Below are 17,199 nucleotides of genomic sequence, written 5' to 3'. Positions count from 1 at the left end.
ATCATTTATTTTATAGAGAACTGTCAAAACCTTCGAGAATCTGAGAAAATTTTAGGAGCAAATAAGTTCAGCCCATGTCCTTGAGCCCATCCCATGAGCCCATCCCAGGTTTTCCAGGATCCCTAAAATGAGACACGCTTGAAAGTAGTACTGTTTATAAACAAACCGTATTTTATTTGTAAACAAACTGTAAATTTTATTTATAGAACACAGTATCAGGTCGCCATTATAAATTATCAATGTTTAATGTATTAAGAACAAAATGGCTTTGTAGCAAGCATTATGCTTTCTTTCTTCGTTGTCAAAACAACTAATTAAATTAAAACATATCTGTACAGAATGACTTGTAAAATGATTGAATACTATACATTATAGTTTGGTTTTCACGTTTGAGAGGTCAATTTATAGACTCGTCTGTCGATTAGGGAAATCAGAATGATTTACCTTTCGTTATTTAGGTAAGAACTACTATCGTACCGAATAACATTACCTAAATAACGGACCGTTCTATTATTAAAAGTACAAAAACATCGCTGACCTCAAAACCGAACTATACCTCAATAATAACACTCGTGATCAAGCGTTATTGTTGGTAACCTCTACCCAAGGTATTTCATTGACGCGTAGTGATTTATTTTCGCCCTCGTTCTGAATCGAAATGATTCATTCACTGTTTACATTTCAAAATAATCGGACGTGCATTTTGGATAACAGGATCTGGAAAATTTCCTTGTCGGGTAAGCATTTAAAGGATTTCATAATGTTTTTCATAACTTCTTACATGTAAAATGAAATTTGGGTTATTAGTCAAATTAAGTTTATTTGATACGTACGCTTACACACAAGTATCACGTGGCCTACAATGTACAGTTATAAACAGTAGCTTACCTACAATTACTACATATATTATGTATATTTGTACAATAGATCATTGAGCGATAAAGAAAGAATTATTATGAAAATGGAGTCTTTAATTCAGCTGGACGTTAAAAATTGCAAAGATCTGTTTGGATATCGGTTCCCCCACGTGACAAGGTCACGTACTTTGCCTAAACTATTCCGCTATATTTTATTCACTCTTTAGTGCTAGTATAGCTTTTTTCCTCAGGTATGAAAAGAAAAAAAACGAAATCTGATTAAGAAACCGTAAGTTTTTCAGTAAAAGGGACGTTCGTTTTCCTGACACATTTTATACGCTTTCTTTAACCTGGGAAACATTTTGATGATGCAATATGCAAAAATACTGTTTAAACGTTGTAGATCTACGATCAATAGAAATGAAAATTCATAAATTTATTTGTTTTTGTTTTTGTTTTTTTTGCCTGATTAAGTTATGAAATCGGAACGTTTGAATATTTACAATTCCATGGTATTTTTCCATCGATTTATATCATAATCTTGGCACAATTTCAAAGATCACAAGACTTAAGCTAGGTTTCCCGTTATAATTATTTTTAGATATCTTGTTTAGCTTTATATAATTTTGCATTACGTTTTCAAATCCGTAACTGATGTATTATATATAAATCTTATATTTGCAAAAAGTAACGAAGTGTTAAAATCTACAGTACTGATATAGTAATGATCTACTTCTAAAGGAGTTCGCATGAAGTATGCGGAACAGTCGCAGACTAAAAATAGAAACATGTATGTTTTCCCCAAAACTATTTTAGGAACAGCTAACATTAAACTTTTATTCGTACAACTTATATTTCGTACAACTTACATACAAATATGATTATTTATTGTTTTAATTGCAGGTCAAGTTTACTTCATCCCGTTTGCTTTTGGATAAGTAGGTAAGCAAAGACAAAACCAGTTGGTACGCAAGGCAATGGAAAGGTTAAAAAGTAGAACACGCATGTCGTATAATAAAAGGCTAGTTTGCTGTCTGTTTATTTGTGGACGAAGCTAACTGTACATTCTAAGCAAAACTCAATGGGAAAACATATTTTGAAAACTCTCACCTAAAATATGTATATTTTTATTCATAAATTAATTTAGTTTTTCATAATTTGATTCAGAGCACATGATTGTTCTTATATATTATCAAGCGCCGGTAGTGGGACATTGTTTGAAATACTTTTAATTCGAAAATTCTAAATAGAATATATGTACAAATATACTCATATTTAGTTAATTAAAGGGCCTTTACAAAATTTGTAAATAAAATTTTGACCCACCAATCAGATATAATCAAACAGACCCACTTATCGGTTCCTAACACATAAGGCTAGTTTCATAGGGGTAACGCCCCTCCCCTTACACCGTTAGCGAAATGGTAAAAAAGTAGTTGGGTTCAAAAGACCCACTTTTCCACTTCGTGACCCGACAATCGACTTCAGACCCAACTGTTGACTTTCCGAGTTAAATTAGACCCTATAATAAACCAAGTTTAAATTTGTATGTTGGACATGCAAAGTGGATGATCCCTTATGATTTTGGAGTTACTCTGTTAAAGGTCAAGGTCACAGGGGCCTAAACATGGAAAACCATTTCCAATCAGTAACTTGAGAACCACTTTACCTGGAGTATCGAAACTTAATACGATGATTGAACATGCAGAGTAGATGACCTCTATTGATTATTGGGTCACTCTGTTAAAGGTCAAGGTCACAGGGGCCTGAACATTGAAAGCCATTTCCGGTCAGTAACTTGAGAACCCCTTGACACAGAATGTTGCAACTTCATTTAATGATCGGACATGCAAAGTAAATGTCCCCTATTGATTTTGGGGTCACTCAATTAAAGGTCAAGGTCAAGGTCGCGGTGGACAGAACATGGAAATCTATTACCGATGAGTAACTTGAGAACCATTTGGCCTAGAACCTTCAAACTTCATGGGGTGATGGAACTTAAAGTGTAGATGACCCTTATGGTTTTTGGGGTCACTTGAGCTATGGTCAATGTCACAGGGCCTGAACATAGAAACACTTTCCAGTCAATAACTTGAGAACCACTTGACCCAGAATGTTGAAACTAAATAGGATGACTTGACATGCAGAGTAGATGACCCCTTCTGATTTTGGGGTCACTCGATCAAAGGTCAAGGTCACAGGGTCCTGAAAATGGAAAACCGTTTCCTATTCATAACTTGAGAACCAGCATGCACAGAATGTTGAAATAAGTGGGATGATTTGACTGCAGCCAACCATCAGTGTCTCTTTGACTTTCGCTCCTGATCCCTATTGACTTCTTGCCTATATGACTATGCATTGGGGGAGACATTCGCTTTTCTACAAAAGCATCTTGTAGTTTGAATTGTACACGCTCGATTATTTCTTATTCTATTTGGACTATAGACTTACTTGATAGGGTACGCTCCTAGACATAATAGGTTAATTTGAATAGGATACACTCGATTAGTTTTATTCCAAATAGAAAAGGTTAGGCTTGAATAGTTTTTCTCCAAAAATAGGTTTATTTAAATATCGTAAATTAGTATACGTAATCTTGTAATATCTAGATAGCCGAGCAGTTTGAGTGCATTTTCAATTGTCTTCATATCACATCGATTTTTATCCTGTTAGCTGGTAAAATAGTCCCCCGATTTATGGTTTAACTAGTCTAAACATGCAATCAACTTCTAGAGATTTTTAATTTTTTGTCTAACTTATTTATATATTATATTAGGTTGCGCAGTATTTAGTGAATCCATTAATAATTATATAGATAGGTTACTATATTATGGGTACAATTTGCTTTAACGTCGCTGCGCTTCAATACTGTAAATGATCTATAACCTATACTTATTTTTCTTGTTACACAGATGGGCATATCTGTAAGAAAGATCTATATTGGAGTCAGTGCCATCCTATTTGTGTGTAACTTGTGTGTCAATTGTACGAATGATTTGAAGTGCACAGATAACACATACTACAGAGTGAAGAAAAATGGCCAAGCCTTTTGTAAGAAATGTCCAGCGTGTAAAGGTGGTGGCATAGGATGGAACACAACTGTAAGTACATCGATAGCTGCATTCGGTCCATTTCGCTCTGATGAGTCTACAGCTGTAGAATGGCATATTATTGTTTGTTTGTTTGATTTTTTCCTGCTTTTTGCTTTTTGGCAAACTTCAATAGTTGATTGTTGTCAAAGCAATTAGATATCAAAAGTACATATAAGCAGTTTTTTTTATAATAGTAAACAATCTTACAATTACCCATTTGCAACTGCTTACGTGAACTTGAAATGCAATTTTCTTGGTTAGAAATGTTCAATTTTACATTTTCAGGCGGAAAGATTAGAAGATGAGCATGGATTTAGATCTTGTTATCCGTGTGCCAAATGTTCTGGCGGTACGTATCGAGAACTAGATTCTGACGACTCGAAGTGTAAACCTTGTACGCTTGATTGCCTTAGACTCCGTAGATATGGTTCTGTCAGATGCGGAGGAGCTAGCCCTGGTCATTGTGGAGAGTGCATGGTCAGGTAATACGATTACTCTATTCTTAAACATTAACGAGCATAAACATTTGGTTTAATGTAGTATAAATTATGGAAGCAATATCTAACTAACGAAAACTCTTACCTTGGCCCAATTCTGTCTGTTACTTTTAAATTTGTTTCGTAACTTTATTCAGATCTCTTCGCTTTTTGTCTATTCTGAGATTATAAAACTTGCCCTGAATGTTGCCTTATTGTTGGTCAATTTCAAACTCAAAATCATCCAGTTACATAATTGAGTTAACTATGCTTTTATGTTTTATGATTTTATTAACTATTGCAACATCGGTCTTCAAGTGTCATGTGTTGGCTGTAGAAAGTTTCCCTGTACTTGGACTCAGTGTTGTTATATTTGCAGATCCTTTAGGATCAGGAAGTACATTCCGTGCTAGAGGACTGAAAGGGTGTTGCACATTTCATTACCTCTCATGAACAGACTCAGTCCTTGTCATACTGGACACGATTGATTCTGCTTTTGCGACCAGTGTAGATCATGATCAGCCTGCACATCCATGTAGCCTGATCATGATCTGAACTGTTCGCCATTCAGTCAGTATCTTTTTGTAAACAACCCTTTTAACACTTAATGGTACTGTCCAAATTGAAAGATGGACAAGTTCATTATAGAAATTTAGCACGGTAAGGAGTCTGGTAACATTCGGCTTGATTACTTTCTATGCTTTCAAAGGATCTTCTTCTAGATTGTAACACATCGTACTCTAGTAATGTGAAAAATACATTATATTTCAGGTATAAAGCCGACTCGAAGGAGCCAAACAGTATGTGCACGATAAAGACAACAGAAGGTACGCTGTATGCTAGTCAATATTTTACAAAACTCTAGACTAAATTTTTGTGTTAATTCTTTCCTCTTTTTTTTTTTTTTGTTGATGTATCAACTATTTCTTTTCTTTTGCAGAACTGGAAAAGGTCATTACAGTTCAACCAGAAACAGAACTTGAACCAAGATCAAGCGTATCTAGAGAAAAAAATGATAATCCACACGAGAAAAGCGCGTCACACCCCCTTGCCAATCTTCCAGTGTGGATTCCCGCGGGAATCTTGCTGTTTCTGATTTTAATAGCACTACTATGTGCAGTGTATGCCGGAACTCGTAGAGGACAGCACAGTGTAACCAGGAATAGACTACCACCGAATTCAGGTACATCCTTGATAAAGGGACAAAACTTACCATTTTATATCTTTCTTACGATTTGACATTGTACTTATTTATTAAATATTTACGTAATACCTTGAATATTTGATATAAAGTCAAACTTCCTTCGCTCGAACTGGGATAATTCGAACACTACATACACTTCGCTAGAAGGGTCTCGTCGAGTCTCGGCAAATAAAATTCCTATACATGTATATGATGTATTTGATCGATGCCTCGAACTACATGTAATTTGAACAAATTTTGCGGGTCCCGTCGGGTTCGAGCGAACGAAGATTGACTGCACTTTAATTTCTAATGATTCTGGATCTTGTATGACAGTTTGTTGCTAATTTAGTATGGAATACTTATGCATGATTACAAAACGTATTTAACTTAAACAAAAAGAAATGTTGACTAGATCGCTGGCACTAGAACACAAAATAAAATCATAAACAGATCGGTATTTTTGTAGATGTTGAATTATGTAAGGACTGTACTTTAACCATTAGAGATAACTTCTATGCTATTCGAGTTTTTTTCTGTAAAATAATATATATACATAATACATGTATATATATCTGTTTCTATCAAGTCGGTTAACAGACTAGTATATGAATTACCCTGTCTATATGTTTAATTTTTGTTTTATAGTTTCTGGTTCTTAGCTAGCGGACGTGTTCTTCGACTTATTTATAGTGGAAGCGGTTTCGGCAAAGTTCATATTCGTATATTTATTTTACTTAAGATAAAGCTTTGGTAGAATCAAAAGCAGCCCTGATTAGCAGTGAAAGTAGCTTTGGCGAAGACAATATCGAGATAGACGGCAACGAGAAAGAGAAAGTGAGGGGAGAACGTCCAACACTTGTTACGATTGATGAGTTTGGTAGGTGTCATTAATTTGTACAACAAGAACATAAGAATAACTTGTCGTTGCTGATACGATTACTAAGTTAGGTCTACTTTTTTTTTCTAAAAATAAAAGGGTAATGCATTTTCATTCGTAAACTTATACTTCCGAAATTTTCTATGTACCTTTATACTATTTTCTTATTTAATCTCATTTAATCTCAAGCGTTTCAAGCGTTTACTCACGGCTACATCTCATTTAACAGCTGCGATGGACAGTGCATATGGTGTAACAAGGATTCCGCAAGAACATAACAAAGTGAAAACATACTATGATAGAGTTCTGGGCAAAGATGATAAAACACTTACTATGGCTGCCAGTGGTATACATGGTGAAAGACGGCATGAACTGTTTCATTCCTACCTGAAAATAGAGAAATCCAAGACTGATCCGGAAGAAGAAAAATGGCGATTGGAAATAATATCTTTCCCTGCATATATTCTGGAAGTACTGAAAATATGGCTGCAACAGGCTGACAAGGAGGCCACTGTCAAAGCTCTTTGCAATGCACTGAAAATGGCAAGCTTTGATAAAGTTGTTGATGAGATACTAGATCTACCAGAAAATCAAACCCCACCCACAAACGTTGAGATTAAAGAAACGATCGAGATTAACATAGCTGATGTAAAATACTCCGAAAACAAATTCGGTTTCATTGGTAAAGAGAATTGAATATGTCTGGCTCGTAAGCTTTACAATTTTTATTTAAGTAGAACATTATGTAAGCATGATAAAGAAAGGAACCAAGTTAGGCAATTACTTCCTATTTTATTCTTGAGCGATATGTAGGCCTACAGGCTATGTCGCTATGATTCTAGAAGCTAATAACACTATGCAGGTATATTAAATTAAATAGGGCAATAGCTTTTGTAATTATTTTTTGATATATTTTTTTCATTTTCATCTAATTTATATTTTAAGTTACCGACAAAGTAAAGTTAGAAGACATTTACCAAACTGTTATATAGGCTCCATTCTGCACGTACAACTAAACCGACTCTTCGCGTCTATTTTGCTCAGACAATATCTCTGGAATTCCAGTTTTATGTTAATGGTTCAGTTTTGTTGACTCTATCAACAATTGTAAGTAGCATATGCCGTAATTGTAAACGTTTAGTCTAGAAATTATGCAGTTCAAACTCGATATCTCGAACTCGAAGGGATCCAGCGTTTTACTTTAAGGTAACCGAAGTTCGACTTAATGTGATATTTTGTGCACATTTTTTTCTAGACGGGGTTTGAGATAGGCGGATTTTTAGATAAGCGAGTTCTAGATATCGAGTTCATGTAATCGACATGTTTTGATTTATTTCATGTTTGTGTACAATATAATCATTACATCATTTGAACCAATATGTATAGTATGCTTCAATAATTTTAACAAACAGACAGATTTTAACTAATCTTTAGATTACAAAAATCATGTACAAGCTTGATGTAAAAATATACAGTTAAATGTTCTCATAATTTGGGCGTCTACCAGAGTAGTTTGGTGATATTTCTTTCATTATTTTTGGCTGATTTTTCTTTCTTTGCTTTGGTAACGTACTGAATTTACAAGAAAATCAAACTCCATCCACATACATTGAGATTAAAGATACGATAGATATTACTTTTACTTAAGAAATGATATATCCCAGACAGTGACTTGTAGTTGAATAAAATCACTGCCTGGAGTTCATATGTGAAGGAATTATATGCTGAGTGATAATAATATACATGTAATTGACAAACTATGATTTTTTCAAGAGAAAAGTACTGTTTGAGAGATATTATTTCGATTCTAACACGTTATTAAGAAATTATATATATATATATATATATATATCTCTCTCTCTCTCTCTCTCTCTCTCTCTCTCTCTCTTTGAATTTATTAATAAACTTGGAAATTAAACTTGGAATACATTCACAAATTATCTTCATGTTAGTGTAATTGTCTTTTCTAGCGCGTCGCTACATGACATTCCACTTTATGATGTAAGAATTTTTACGTACAAACATTTCAGTCTTCTTTGTTTAACAGGAAAATAATTCGTGTCGTGTTAGAAAGATGAAAAATAATTAACACACAATCTCAGTGCATCGGACAACCGAATTAAATATGTACGACACTAGCTTTACAATTTCTGTTTGAAATAGAACAATATATAAGCGGGCATGATAGATGCTTTCTGTTTTATTTTATAGTGATATGTACCAGTGAAATCACTATGATTTTTGAAATTTGTACAACGATGCGCTTGAAATGAATTAAACAGGTCACTATTTTTGATATTTTTTTATTGTTTACTACTTTTGATGTTTCATTTCATTTTTACCTGTTTTCCTTTTTAGTTGCAAACAAAATGGAATTATAATGGCCATTACCAAACTGTTCTCCATGCGAGAATATACATGTATAATTAAAGCAATCTTTCCAATTTATTTTACTCAGGCTATGTCTCATTGTAATTCCAGTTTTATTTTTTTAGTTAAGTTACGTTTAGTTTTGTTGTCTTAATCAACAATTGTAAATACCATGTACCGTTATCATTTATATTTAGTCAGAAAATTATATATATAAGCATGTTTGGTTAATTCTCATGTTTTTGTACAATGTGATCATTACATCATTTACCAGACCATTTGAGTGGGTGTCTGTATGCAGTAATTTTAACAGATATTAGACAGACAGGTAGATAGACAAGGCTTAGTGTCTACATTTTTCAGCAAGATACAACAGTTATATAACAGCGTTATGTATAATATACATTTATATGTTTTCGTAATCTGGTGATAAATGTCATATTTCCATTTGACTTTTGTAATTTGTGGGTGGGGTGTAAAAGCGTAGGGAAAAGTGTCTACTTTTAAAGACATACACAGTATATTTTTACGAGCATTATATATTTGAGACTTCGTTAAACATCTCATTTTTTACTTCCGCGAGGTGTCTCATTTTGTCATACGGTCCGTGTCTGCCTAGTCCCAATATTTTGTTTTCATCTGTTTTTTTTTTCTTTTTAACGCTTTGCTCAAAACTTAATTCCAGACTATCAAGACACACGTGGCATATATGTTAAGCCATAAACATGTGTTCATTTAAATCACGAATCTCACCTTTTTTTCCATTTTTCAAAATACTCCCTTTGCTGGCCAGCTTGGCTCAATCTACAGATCGCGAGATCCTGAGTTCGATCCCCGGCCGAGGCGTATATGTACTTCGTGACGATTTCATAAAAGACATTGTATCTAAAAATCATACGTCCTCTGATTGATATGAAGAAGTTGGTTTTTACTTACGGAGAACAGGTTAGGATTGGTACTGAATTCAGGGATGCTGGTTAGGTTACTGAACAGCCCGCCATTACTGTTGAAAAAAAAGACAGCTTTTAACCAAAAACAAATATTCCCTGAGAAAGTCCTGGTTATAAATTGTTTCTGACTTGTGCAATAAGATCATACTATATATGTATATGTAGCATATACAACATTTCATATGTTTGCTACAATTCTCTATAGTGGTTTAAACATGCAAGCACTGGATTAATAAAAGTGACATCGGTTTTGTTGTGATTATCATATCGTTACAGATCTTAATTCAATTACATTTTTTTTTTCAAATGCATGTTTAACATGTATAATATGTTACTCGACATGTGATATTGTTGTTTGAGTCAGTTATTTAAAGCATTACGTTTTTAAAGTTTATTGTACTTGGTGATTAGAAAAAGGTATTTTATAGTGCACATTTTTCTGTTCCAGTTTGACGTTTTAAAACTAGATTTTTATGTATGTTAGTATTCACGGAATAATATTTCTGATGCCAAGCAATACACGCTCCCTGTTTCAGTTTCTTTTGTTTGTTTTATACTTTGTTTACCTTTATATACCATGTGGATTATCATTAATAAAGTTGATACAGTTGTGTTGTGTTTCAAATTACTTAATTACAAAAAATACTGTGTGAGTACGTCGTGTTTCCATTTTGTATTTATTGATTGTTCCAGGATTCACTCACTAAACCGGGTAGGTACCCAGCTGGGCATTCTCGCATAGCAGAGGTTTACCATGGTTCCCTAGTTTGTTCTTGTCGGGGTTTTGAATAACCCCTGGCGGATAGGATGAGAATACCAGCTGGGTAGAACTATCAAACTTCCGTAATTCCTCTATACTCTAAGCAAGGTCTCAGACCCACAGCAGTGAAGGGCAAGTGATTAGAAGCCAAAGACCTTATCCACTTGGGCCAAAGATCCCTTTCTGATATGTCTAACGAAGAAATAAAACATCCGTCTAAATATTTTTACATATGAGCCGCGCCATGAGAAAACCAACATAGTGGGTTTGCGACCAGCATGGATCCAGACCAGCCTGCGCATCCGCGCAGTCTGGTCAGGATCCATGCTGTTCGCTTTTAAAGCCTATTGGAATTGGAGAAACTGTTAGCGAACAGCATGGATCCTGGCCAGACTGCGCGGATGCGCAGGCTGGTCTGGATCCATGCTGGTCGCAAAGCCACTATGTTGGTTTTCTCATGGCACGGCTCATATATGAGCTATAACAAAATGTAAAAAGTATGGTATGTGTAAGATGGCACCAACATCAAAATAGACGGAAATAGATAACACAACTGTATATAAGTTATACAATTTAGGTGAACGGATGGTGTTACTTTATTTTGAACTGCATTGAATATATAAAGATAACACATTAAGCTGCTTCAGTCGATTTGCATAAAGTCAAAAACACGTGAATATCTTCTATTGAAACGTAAAATACGAACTCTATCTGTAGATGTCAGTGATTTTAAACCGCTCATGTGATGTTTTGGAGTTTTAAAAAGCCTTTTGAATGTAATGAATAACAAAATTGGAAAGTGTCCATATGTGTTCATATCGCAGCAAAATAACTTTCTCATATGAATTAAGACACTTGAAATTTAGGTTTTACATGTGGAACTGATACTAAATTCATTATAGAATTATAATTAATTAACTATGAGTTCAATTAATAGTACAATAAAACTTATGTTGCTCTTTCTAACACTTTCAGAACCTACAGGTATGTCGTTTTTTAATTACTTTGAATTTCTCAATGAATTAAACTTTATATTTAGGTTTAGAGCCGTTTATATAGTAATGTAACGGCGCGCAGTAAACCTAACCGGTGTTCCTGGATTCTGTACCAGTACTAACCTTTTCTCCGCAAGTAACTGTCAACTTCTCCACGTGATTCATAGGCGAAGGACGAAATGACTACTGGCACAATGTCTATTATCAAATCGTTACGGAGAACATACGCCTCACCCGAGAATTTAACTCACAACTCCGCGATCCAAAGATCCGCGCTGCTAAGCGAGGGGCGGGGAGGGGGCAAAAGAGACAATTTTCTGACATTACGTAATCCAACTATACTGGATATTGAAATGTATCTTGTGGTCGGCATTTTTACTTTGTTTTTTAGTTTATGTAGATGCAAGTGGTGACTGTGGGCAGAGTTTCAGACCAGCTACCGAAACTCCGCAAAATTTGACATCTCCTAATTTCCCAGAGGCGTATCCAAGGTGAGTTAACACAAGCATTTGAAATGTATTTTGAAAGTATGGCCTTTGCTGGCTTTGCGCCAAAAAAAAGAAAAATGTATTTTATGATATTTTGAGTGTAAGATTTTTTTTTCAGTGGAGAATGGGAGATAGACATATTTTTTGAGTGGGTTTGGTGTTAACGTCAAACTGACACAAGTATATGACATATGGCGACTTATTTCTTGCATGGGCTGGCATCTGGTTGGAGCCATCGGCCTTCCGTATGCTAGCTGGATAGCCATGGCTTCCTCACATGAAAAAACTATACACTTAAGTGATGTTTCGAACCCAAAGAGTTTAGGGACAAGTGATTCGAAATAAAATCTGTAAAAAGATCCTTTGGAAGCATAGAATGCAACCAAGCAGAATAATAGCAGATTCGGTTGGATCGAGTCTGTGCATGAGAGGTAATGAAATGTGCAACACCTCTCACGTCCCCTAGCACCGGCGTAAGCGGAACTCATATTACACAAATATTGAATGGACTCCATGATCCCAAAGGACCAGAAAATATAACAACACTGAAGTCAGCAACCTTAACCATTCGGCAACGAAGGCCCATATTTTGACAGGTATCTGTCAAATTCGTATGGCGCGAATCTCTTTTCAAAGTATTTTGACTTACAAGTTTCACGGATGTTTATCTGTTTCAGAAATATAATATGCACTTGGTGGATCTCCTCTCTATATTTGTATAGTGATATACACATCGAGTTCAAACACCTTGACCTGGAGGACAGCAATAACTGTGAAAACGACAACCTCACAATGTACCAATGTAAGTGCAATAACAACTTTTATCTTTATTCTAAGACAGTGACAAAAAATCACTTGTCGACAAAAAGCTACTTGTCCTTCCTGACGAAAAATCATTTGTCATTCCTGACACAACTCACTTGTCATTAAAGACAAAAAATCACCGGTCATTCCTGACAAAAAAACTACGTATCATTTCTGACAAAACATATTGCCATTCTTGACAAAAATCACTTGTCATTCCTGACAAAACAAGAGCTGTCACTAATGGTGACAAATGCCCCCGCAGCGCCTTGACCTTTGACCTGGTGACCTTGACCTTTGACCTGGTGACCCCAAAGTCAGTAGGGATCGTGTACTCAATAAGTACTATCAGCATGTGAAGTTTGAAGGTCCTGGGTGCAGTGGTTCGCGAGTAAAATGCCTTCATGCAAAAGGTTAACGTTGTGACGAACGGACGGACAGTTGAAAACTAATATGCCTCCCTTCGGGGGCATAAAAACTTCATATCATTTCTGAAAAAAAAAACTTATCATTCCTGAAAAAACATATTGCCATTCTTGACAAAAAAAAAACAACACTTAATTGTCATTCCAAACAAAAAATTCTTGTCATTTTTTTTAGTTTACACACTCGTTTGTTTCCGATGCACAATGTCGTAAAATCTTATGGTATGCTGTTTCCAGAGACAAAATGATAGTAAGTCGTAGGGGTGTCTCGGTCCATTTACTTAACAAAGGTATCTACAGACACATCGTATAACTGATCATTTGGTAATAATAGAGCCTAATGCGGGTCAGGGAGCGATCTAGGTTATAATGTCTGGTAAGAGCTGTATATCCCAGATAGTGTGGATAAAAAATCACAATTATCCTCATGGTCATTTATAGGATATCATTTTTCCGAATAATGTAATAACGAACGTGAATGATGCATGCAGTTCACAAAACCATTTACTAAACTTTCATGAAAATCCCATTAAATGTGTATAAATGGATAGATAGAAAGCGTGCACATCAAGTATGAAGATTTTCCCTACTTTACCTTCAGATTATAATGGTATCGAACAGATTGTTCAGGTGTGTGGAAACGAAACAATGCACGAGAAACTTGTGCTAGGAAGAGATGTCAAAATAGTACTCAAGACTAACAACAACACTGAAGGATCAGGCTTCGTTCTCCAGTACTATATGGTTGATGGTAACGTTGAGTTCTGGTTAAGTTTAAGCATTTAGTTATGAACACAGTGTGCCTAAACCAGTCTTAAGCCGGGTGCGTTTTTATTCTGCTTAGTTGTGTTCATTGTTTCCGATTGTGGCAGTTCTTTTAATCGAAACTAATACTAAAACAACACTAAGACTTCCTAAACTAGAAGATGCTTTTGTAGAAAAGCGCATGTCTCCCCCAATGCATAGCCGTATAGGCAAGAAGTCAACAGGGGACAGGAGTGAAAGTCAAAGAGACATTGATGGCTGGATGCAATAGAGATCATCTATTTGTCATGTCTAGTCATCCCACTAAGTTTCAACATTCTTGGCCTAGTTGTTCTCAAGTAATGAATTGGAAACGGTTTTCCAGGTTCAGGCCCCTGTGACCTTGACCTTTGACTAAGTGATCCCAAAATCAAGAGAGGTCATCTACTCTGTAAGTCCTATCACCCTATCAAGTTTGAAGGTTCTCGGTCAAAAGGTTCCCAAGTTATTGACCAGAGATTTCCATTTTCTGTCTGCTTTGACCTTGACCTTTAATGGAGTGACCCCAAAATCAATAGAGGTCATATTCTCTGAATGTCCAATCATCTTATGAAGTTTCAACATTCTGGGCCAAGTGGTTCTCAAGTTACTGATCGGAAATTATTTTACATGACCAGGTCCCTGTGACCTTGACCTTTAATAGAGTGACCCAAAACTCAATAGGGGTCATCTACTCTGCATGTCCAATCATCCTATGAAGTTTCAACATTCTGGGTCAAGTGGTTCTCAAGTTACTGAGCGGAAACGTTTTTTTATTTTCAGGCCCCTTTGACCCCGACCTTTAATAGAGTGACCCCAAAATCGTTAATGGTCATCTACTCTGCATGTCCAGTCATCCATTTAAGTTTCAACATTCTGGGTCAAGTGGTTCTCAAGTTATTGATTGGAAAAGGTTTTCCATGTTCAGGTCCCTGTGACCTTGACCTTTAACATGACCCCAAAATCAATAGGGGTCATCTACTCTGCATGTCCAATCAGCCTATTAAGTTTCAACATTCTGGGTCAAGGTCAGAGACCACCAATTCAAAAAAGTACAGGGAACTTACTGGGAATGAGGTAAGTGTATACCTGGGAATAAGGTAACATCCATGCGCTCTGATTGGTCAGAATTGATATTTCTTCACTGCATTTACAGTATTTTATCATATATTTTGACAAAATTTGCTACATTTCATGTGTATTGAAAAAAGTTTAATCAAACGAATTTCACCCGCCATGTCAATGATGTAAACAGGGAGTCATCTCATTCACACGAAAATTACTTAAATAAAGTATCACTATTCATATGTTTTTCGTCAGATATTTTGGTAGAACTAAGATAGTTCTTGAAAAACTTGTAATTAGATATACATGTATCGATGTATGGAAGGCCGTACACACCATAATGTTACAATGTAAGTCTATGGAAAAACAATTGGTGGTCTCTAACCTCAAGTGGTTCTCAAGCTATTGATCAGAATTGGTTTTCCATCTTCAGGCCCATGTGACCTTGACCTTTTATAAAATGACCCCAAAATTGATAAGGGTCATCTACTCTGCAAAACCAATCATCCTATAAAGTTTCAGTATTCTGGGTCAAGTGGTTCTAAAGTTATTGATCGGAAATGGTTTTCCATGTTCAGGCCCCTGTGACCTTGACCTTTAACAGGGTGACCCACAACATCAATAGGTGTCATCTACTCTGCATGAACAATCATCCTATGAAGTTTCAACATTCTGGGTCAAGTGGTTCTCAAGTTATTGATCGGAAATGGTTTTCAATGTTCAGGCCCCTGCGACCTTGACCTTTGATCGAGGGACCCCAAAAACAATAGGGGTCGTCTACTCCAGCAGCCCTACCATCCAGGGCCATAGGAACAGGGGGGCTAGCCCCCCCCCCCCCTCCCCCAATAATTTGACCAATTAAGGTAATTATCTGAGCAATCTTTTGACAGGGAGTCAATTTTAGCTGTGCCTCTTTTGACAGGGAGTCAATTTTAGCTGTGCCCTGCAGTTTTGTAGTTGTTTTTTGATGGGTTAACTATGCAGAACTAAAATGTGTGCCCCTCCTCCCCCACCCCCCAATTTGAAAATGTCCTATGTGCCTGCCATCCTATGAAGTTTGAAGGTTCTAGGTCAAATGGTTCTCCAGTTATTGATCGAAAATGACGTGTGATATACGGATGGATGGATGGACAGACAGGGCAAAAACAATGTCTCCCCGAGTTGTGAGGGGTGGGGTGGAGACATAATTATATTCTACTGCGATTTGCTGTGAATACCCGCGAAAGTTAAACATATTTTTGAAAAAAAACATATTTTTCATTTTCAGACGACAGTAGTGAAAGAGATGACTACCACCCAAATGGTTATACAGATCATTGGGGTACTGCAGTGCTTGTCGTGTTTGTCTTGACCCTGGTTACATTGATAGCCTCAATAGCTGTTGCATGCTACTGCCAACGAAAGCAGTCCCGCGCGCGGAAAAATTCTTGTGTACAGGAAGTGCATTTCTCTGGGTTTGTGGCTGCTGATGATGATCTAAACAAAACACATATTTAAACATTTCATACTTTTAATTACCTTAGTGCTGTAGCTTCAGTTCTACTGTTGACATTGAGATTATTTAAACAAAGAGCGCTGTTAGACAAAAGGATATTTGCTGTAAAAAGGTCGCTCTATAATTGCGGAACATACAACCTATGCATGGCAATTATTACTGATGAAATATCCCCTACCGACCTTGGTCAAATTTCCCCATGCCCATGTGTTTCATACAGTTCGGTTTAAACAGAATTTATTGTTACAATATTACAAGTACCAACAAAGAGGACCAAGTAGGAAGCTAACTGAGCCGTGCCATGAGAAAACCAACATAGTGGGTTTGCGACCAGCATGGATCCAGACCAGCCCGCGCATCCGCGCAGTCTGGTCAGGATCCATGCTGTTCGCTAACAGTTTCTCTAATTGCAATAGACTTTGAAAGCGCAGGCTGGTCTGGATCCATGCTGGTCGCAAACCCACTATGTTGGTTTTCTCATGGCACGGCTCAATTTTTAAAAGCTTTTGTAGAAACTCTCTCCTTACATCAATACATCAATCACCGATTTCTTTGATCCTAAATTTTATTTTTGCC

The 17,199-nt window shown here is 36.2% G+C and overlaps 2 protein-coding genes across 2 annotated transcripts; both read left to right on the top strand.

Moving 5' to 3' along the window:
• Positions 1–616: 616 nt before the first annotated feature.
• LOC123537385 (uncharacterized) lies at positions 617–10,418 on the top strand. The gene is made up of 8 exons (XM_053529345.1): positions 617–737; positions 1,761–1,799; positions 3,770–3,958; positions 4,235–4,431; positions 5,197–5,252; positions 5,366–5,608; positions 6,351–6,488; positions 6,718–10,418. Exons 3-8 carry the CDS (start codon positions 3,770–3,772, stop codon positions 7,182–7,184), a joined length of 1,290 nt encoding a protein of 429 aa, XP_053385320.1. The 5' UTR covers positions 617–737; positions 1,761–1,799; the 3' UTR covers positions 7,185–10,418.
• A 747-nt stretch (positions 10,419–11,165) lies between these two features.
• Positions 11,166–16,924, top strand: LOC123537386 (tumor necrosis factor-inducible gene 6 protein-like). Its single transcript, XM_045321084.2, has 5 exons — positions 11,166–11,552; positions 11,955–12,054; positions 12,729–12,853; positions 13,882–14,031; positions 16,396–16,924. Exons 1-5 carry the CDS (start codon positions 11,489–11,491, stop codon positions 16,623–16,625), a joined length of 669 nt encoding a protein of 222 aa, XP_045177019.2. The 5' UTR covers positions 11,166–11,488; the 3' UTR covers positions 16,626–16,924.
• Positions 16,925–17,199: the final 275 nt, after the last annotated feature.

Source organism: Mercenaria mercenaria, chromosome 17, assembly GCF_021730395.1.
Source record: "Mercenaria mercenaria strain notata chromosome 17, MADL_Memer_1, whole genome shotgun sequence".
Lineage (NCBI taxonomy): Eukaryota > Metazoa > Mollusca > Bivalvia > Venerida > Veneridae > Mercenaria > Mercenaria mercenaria.
This window is presented reverse-complemented; position numbering and strand designations above follow the sequence as displayed.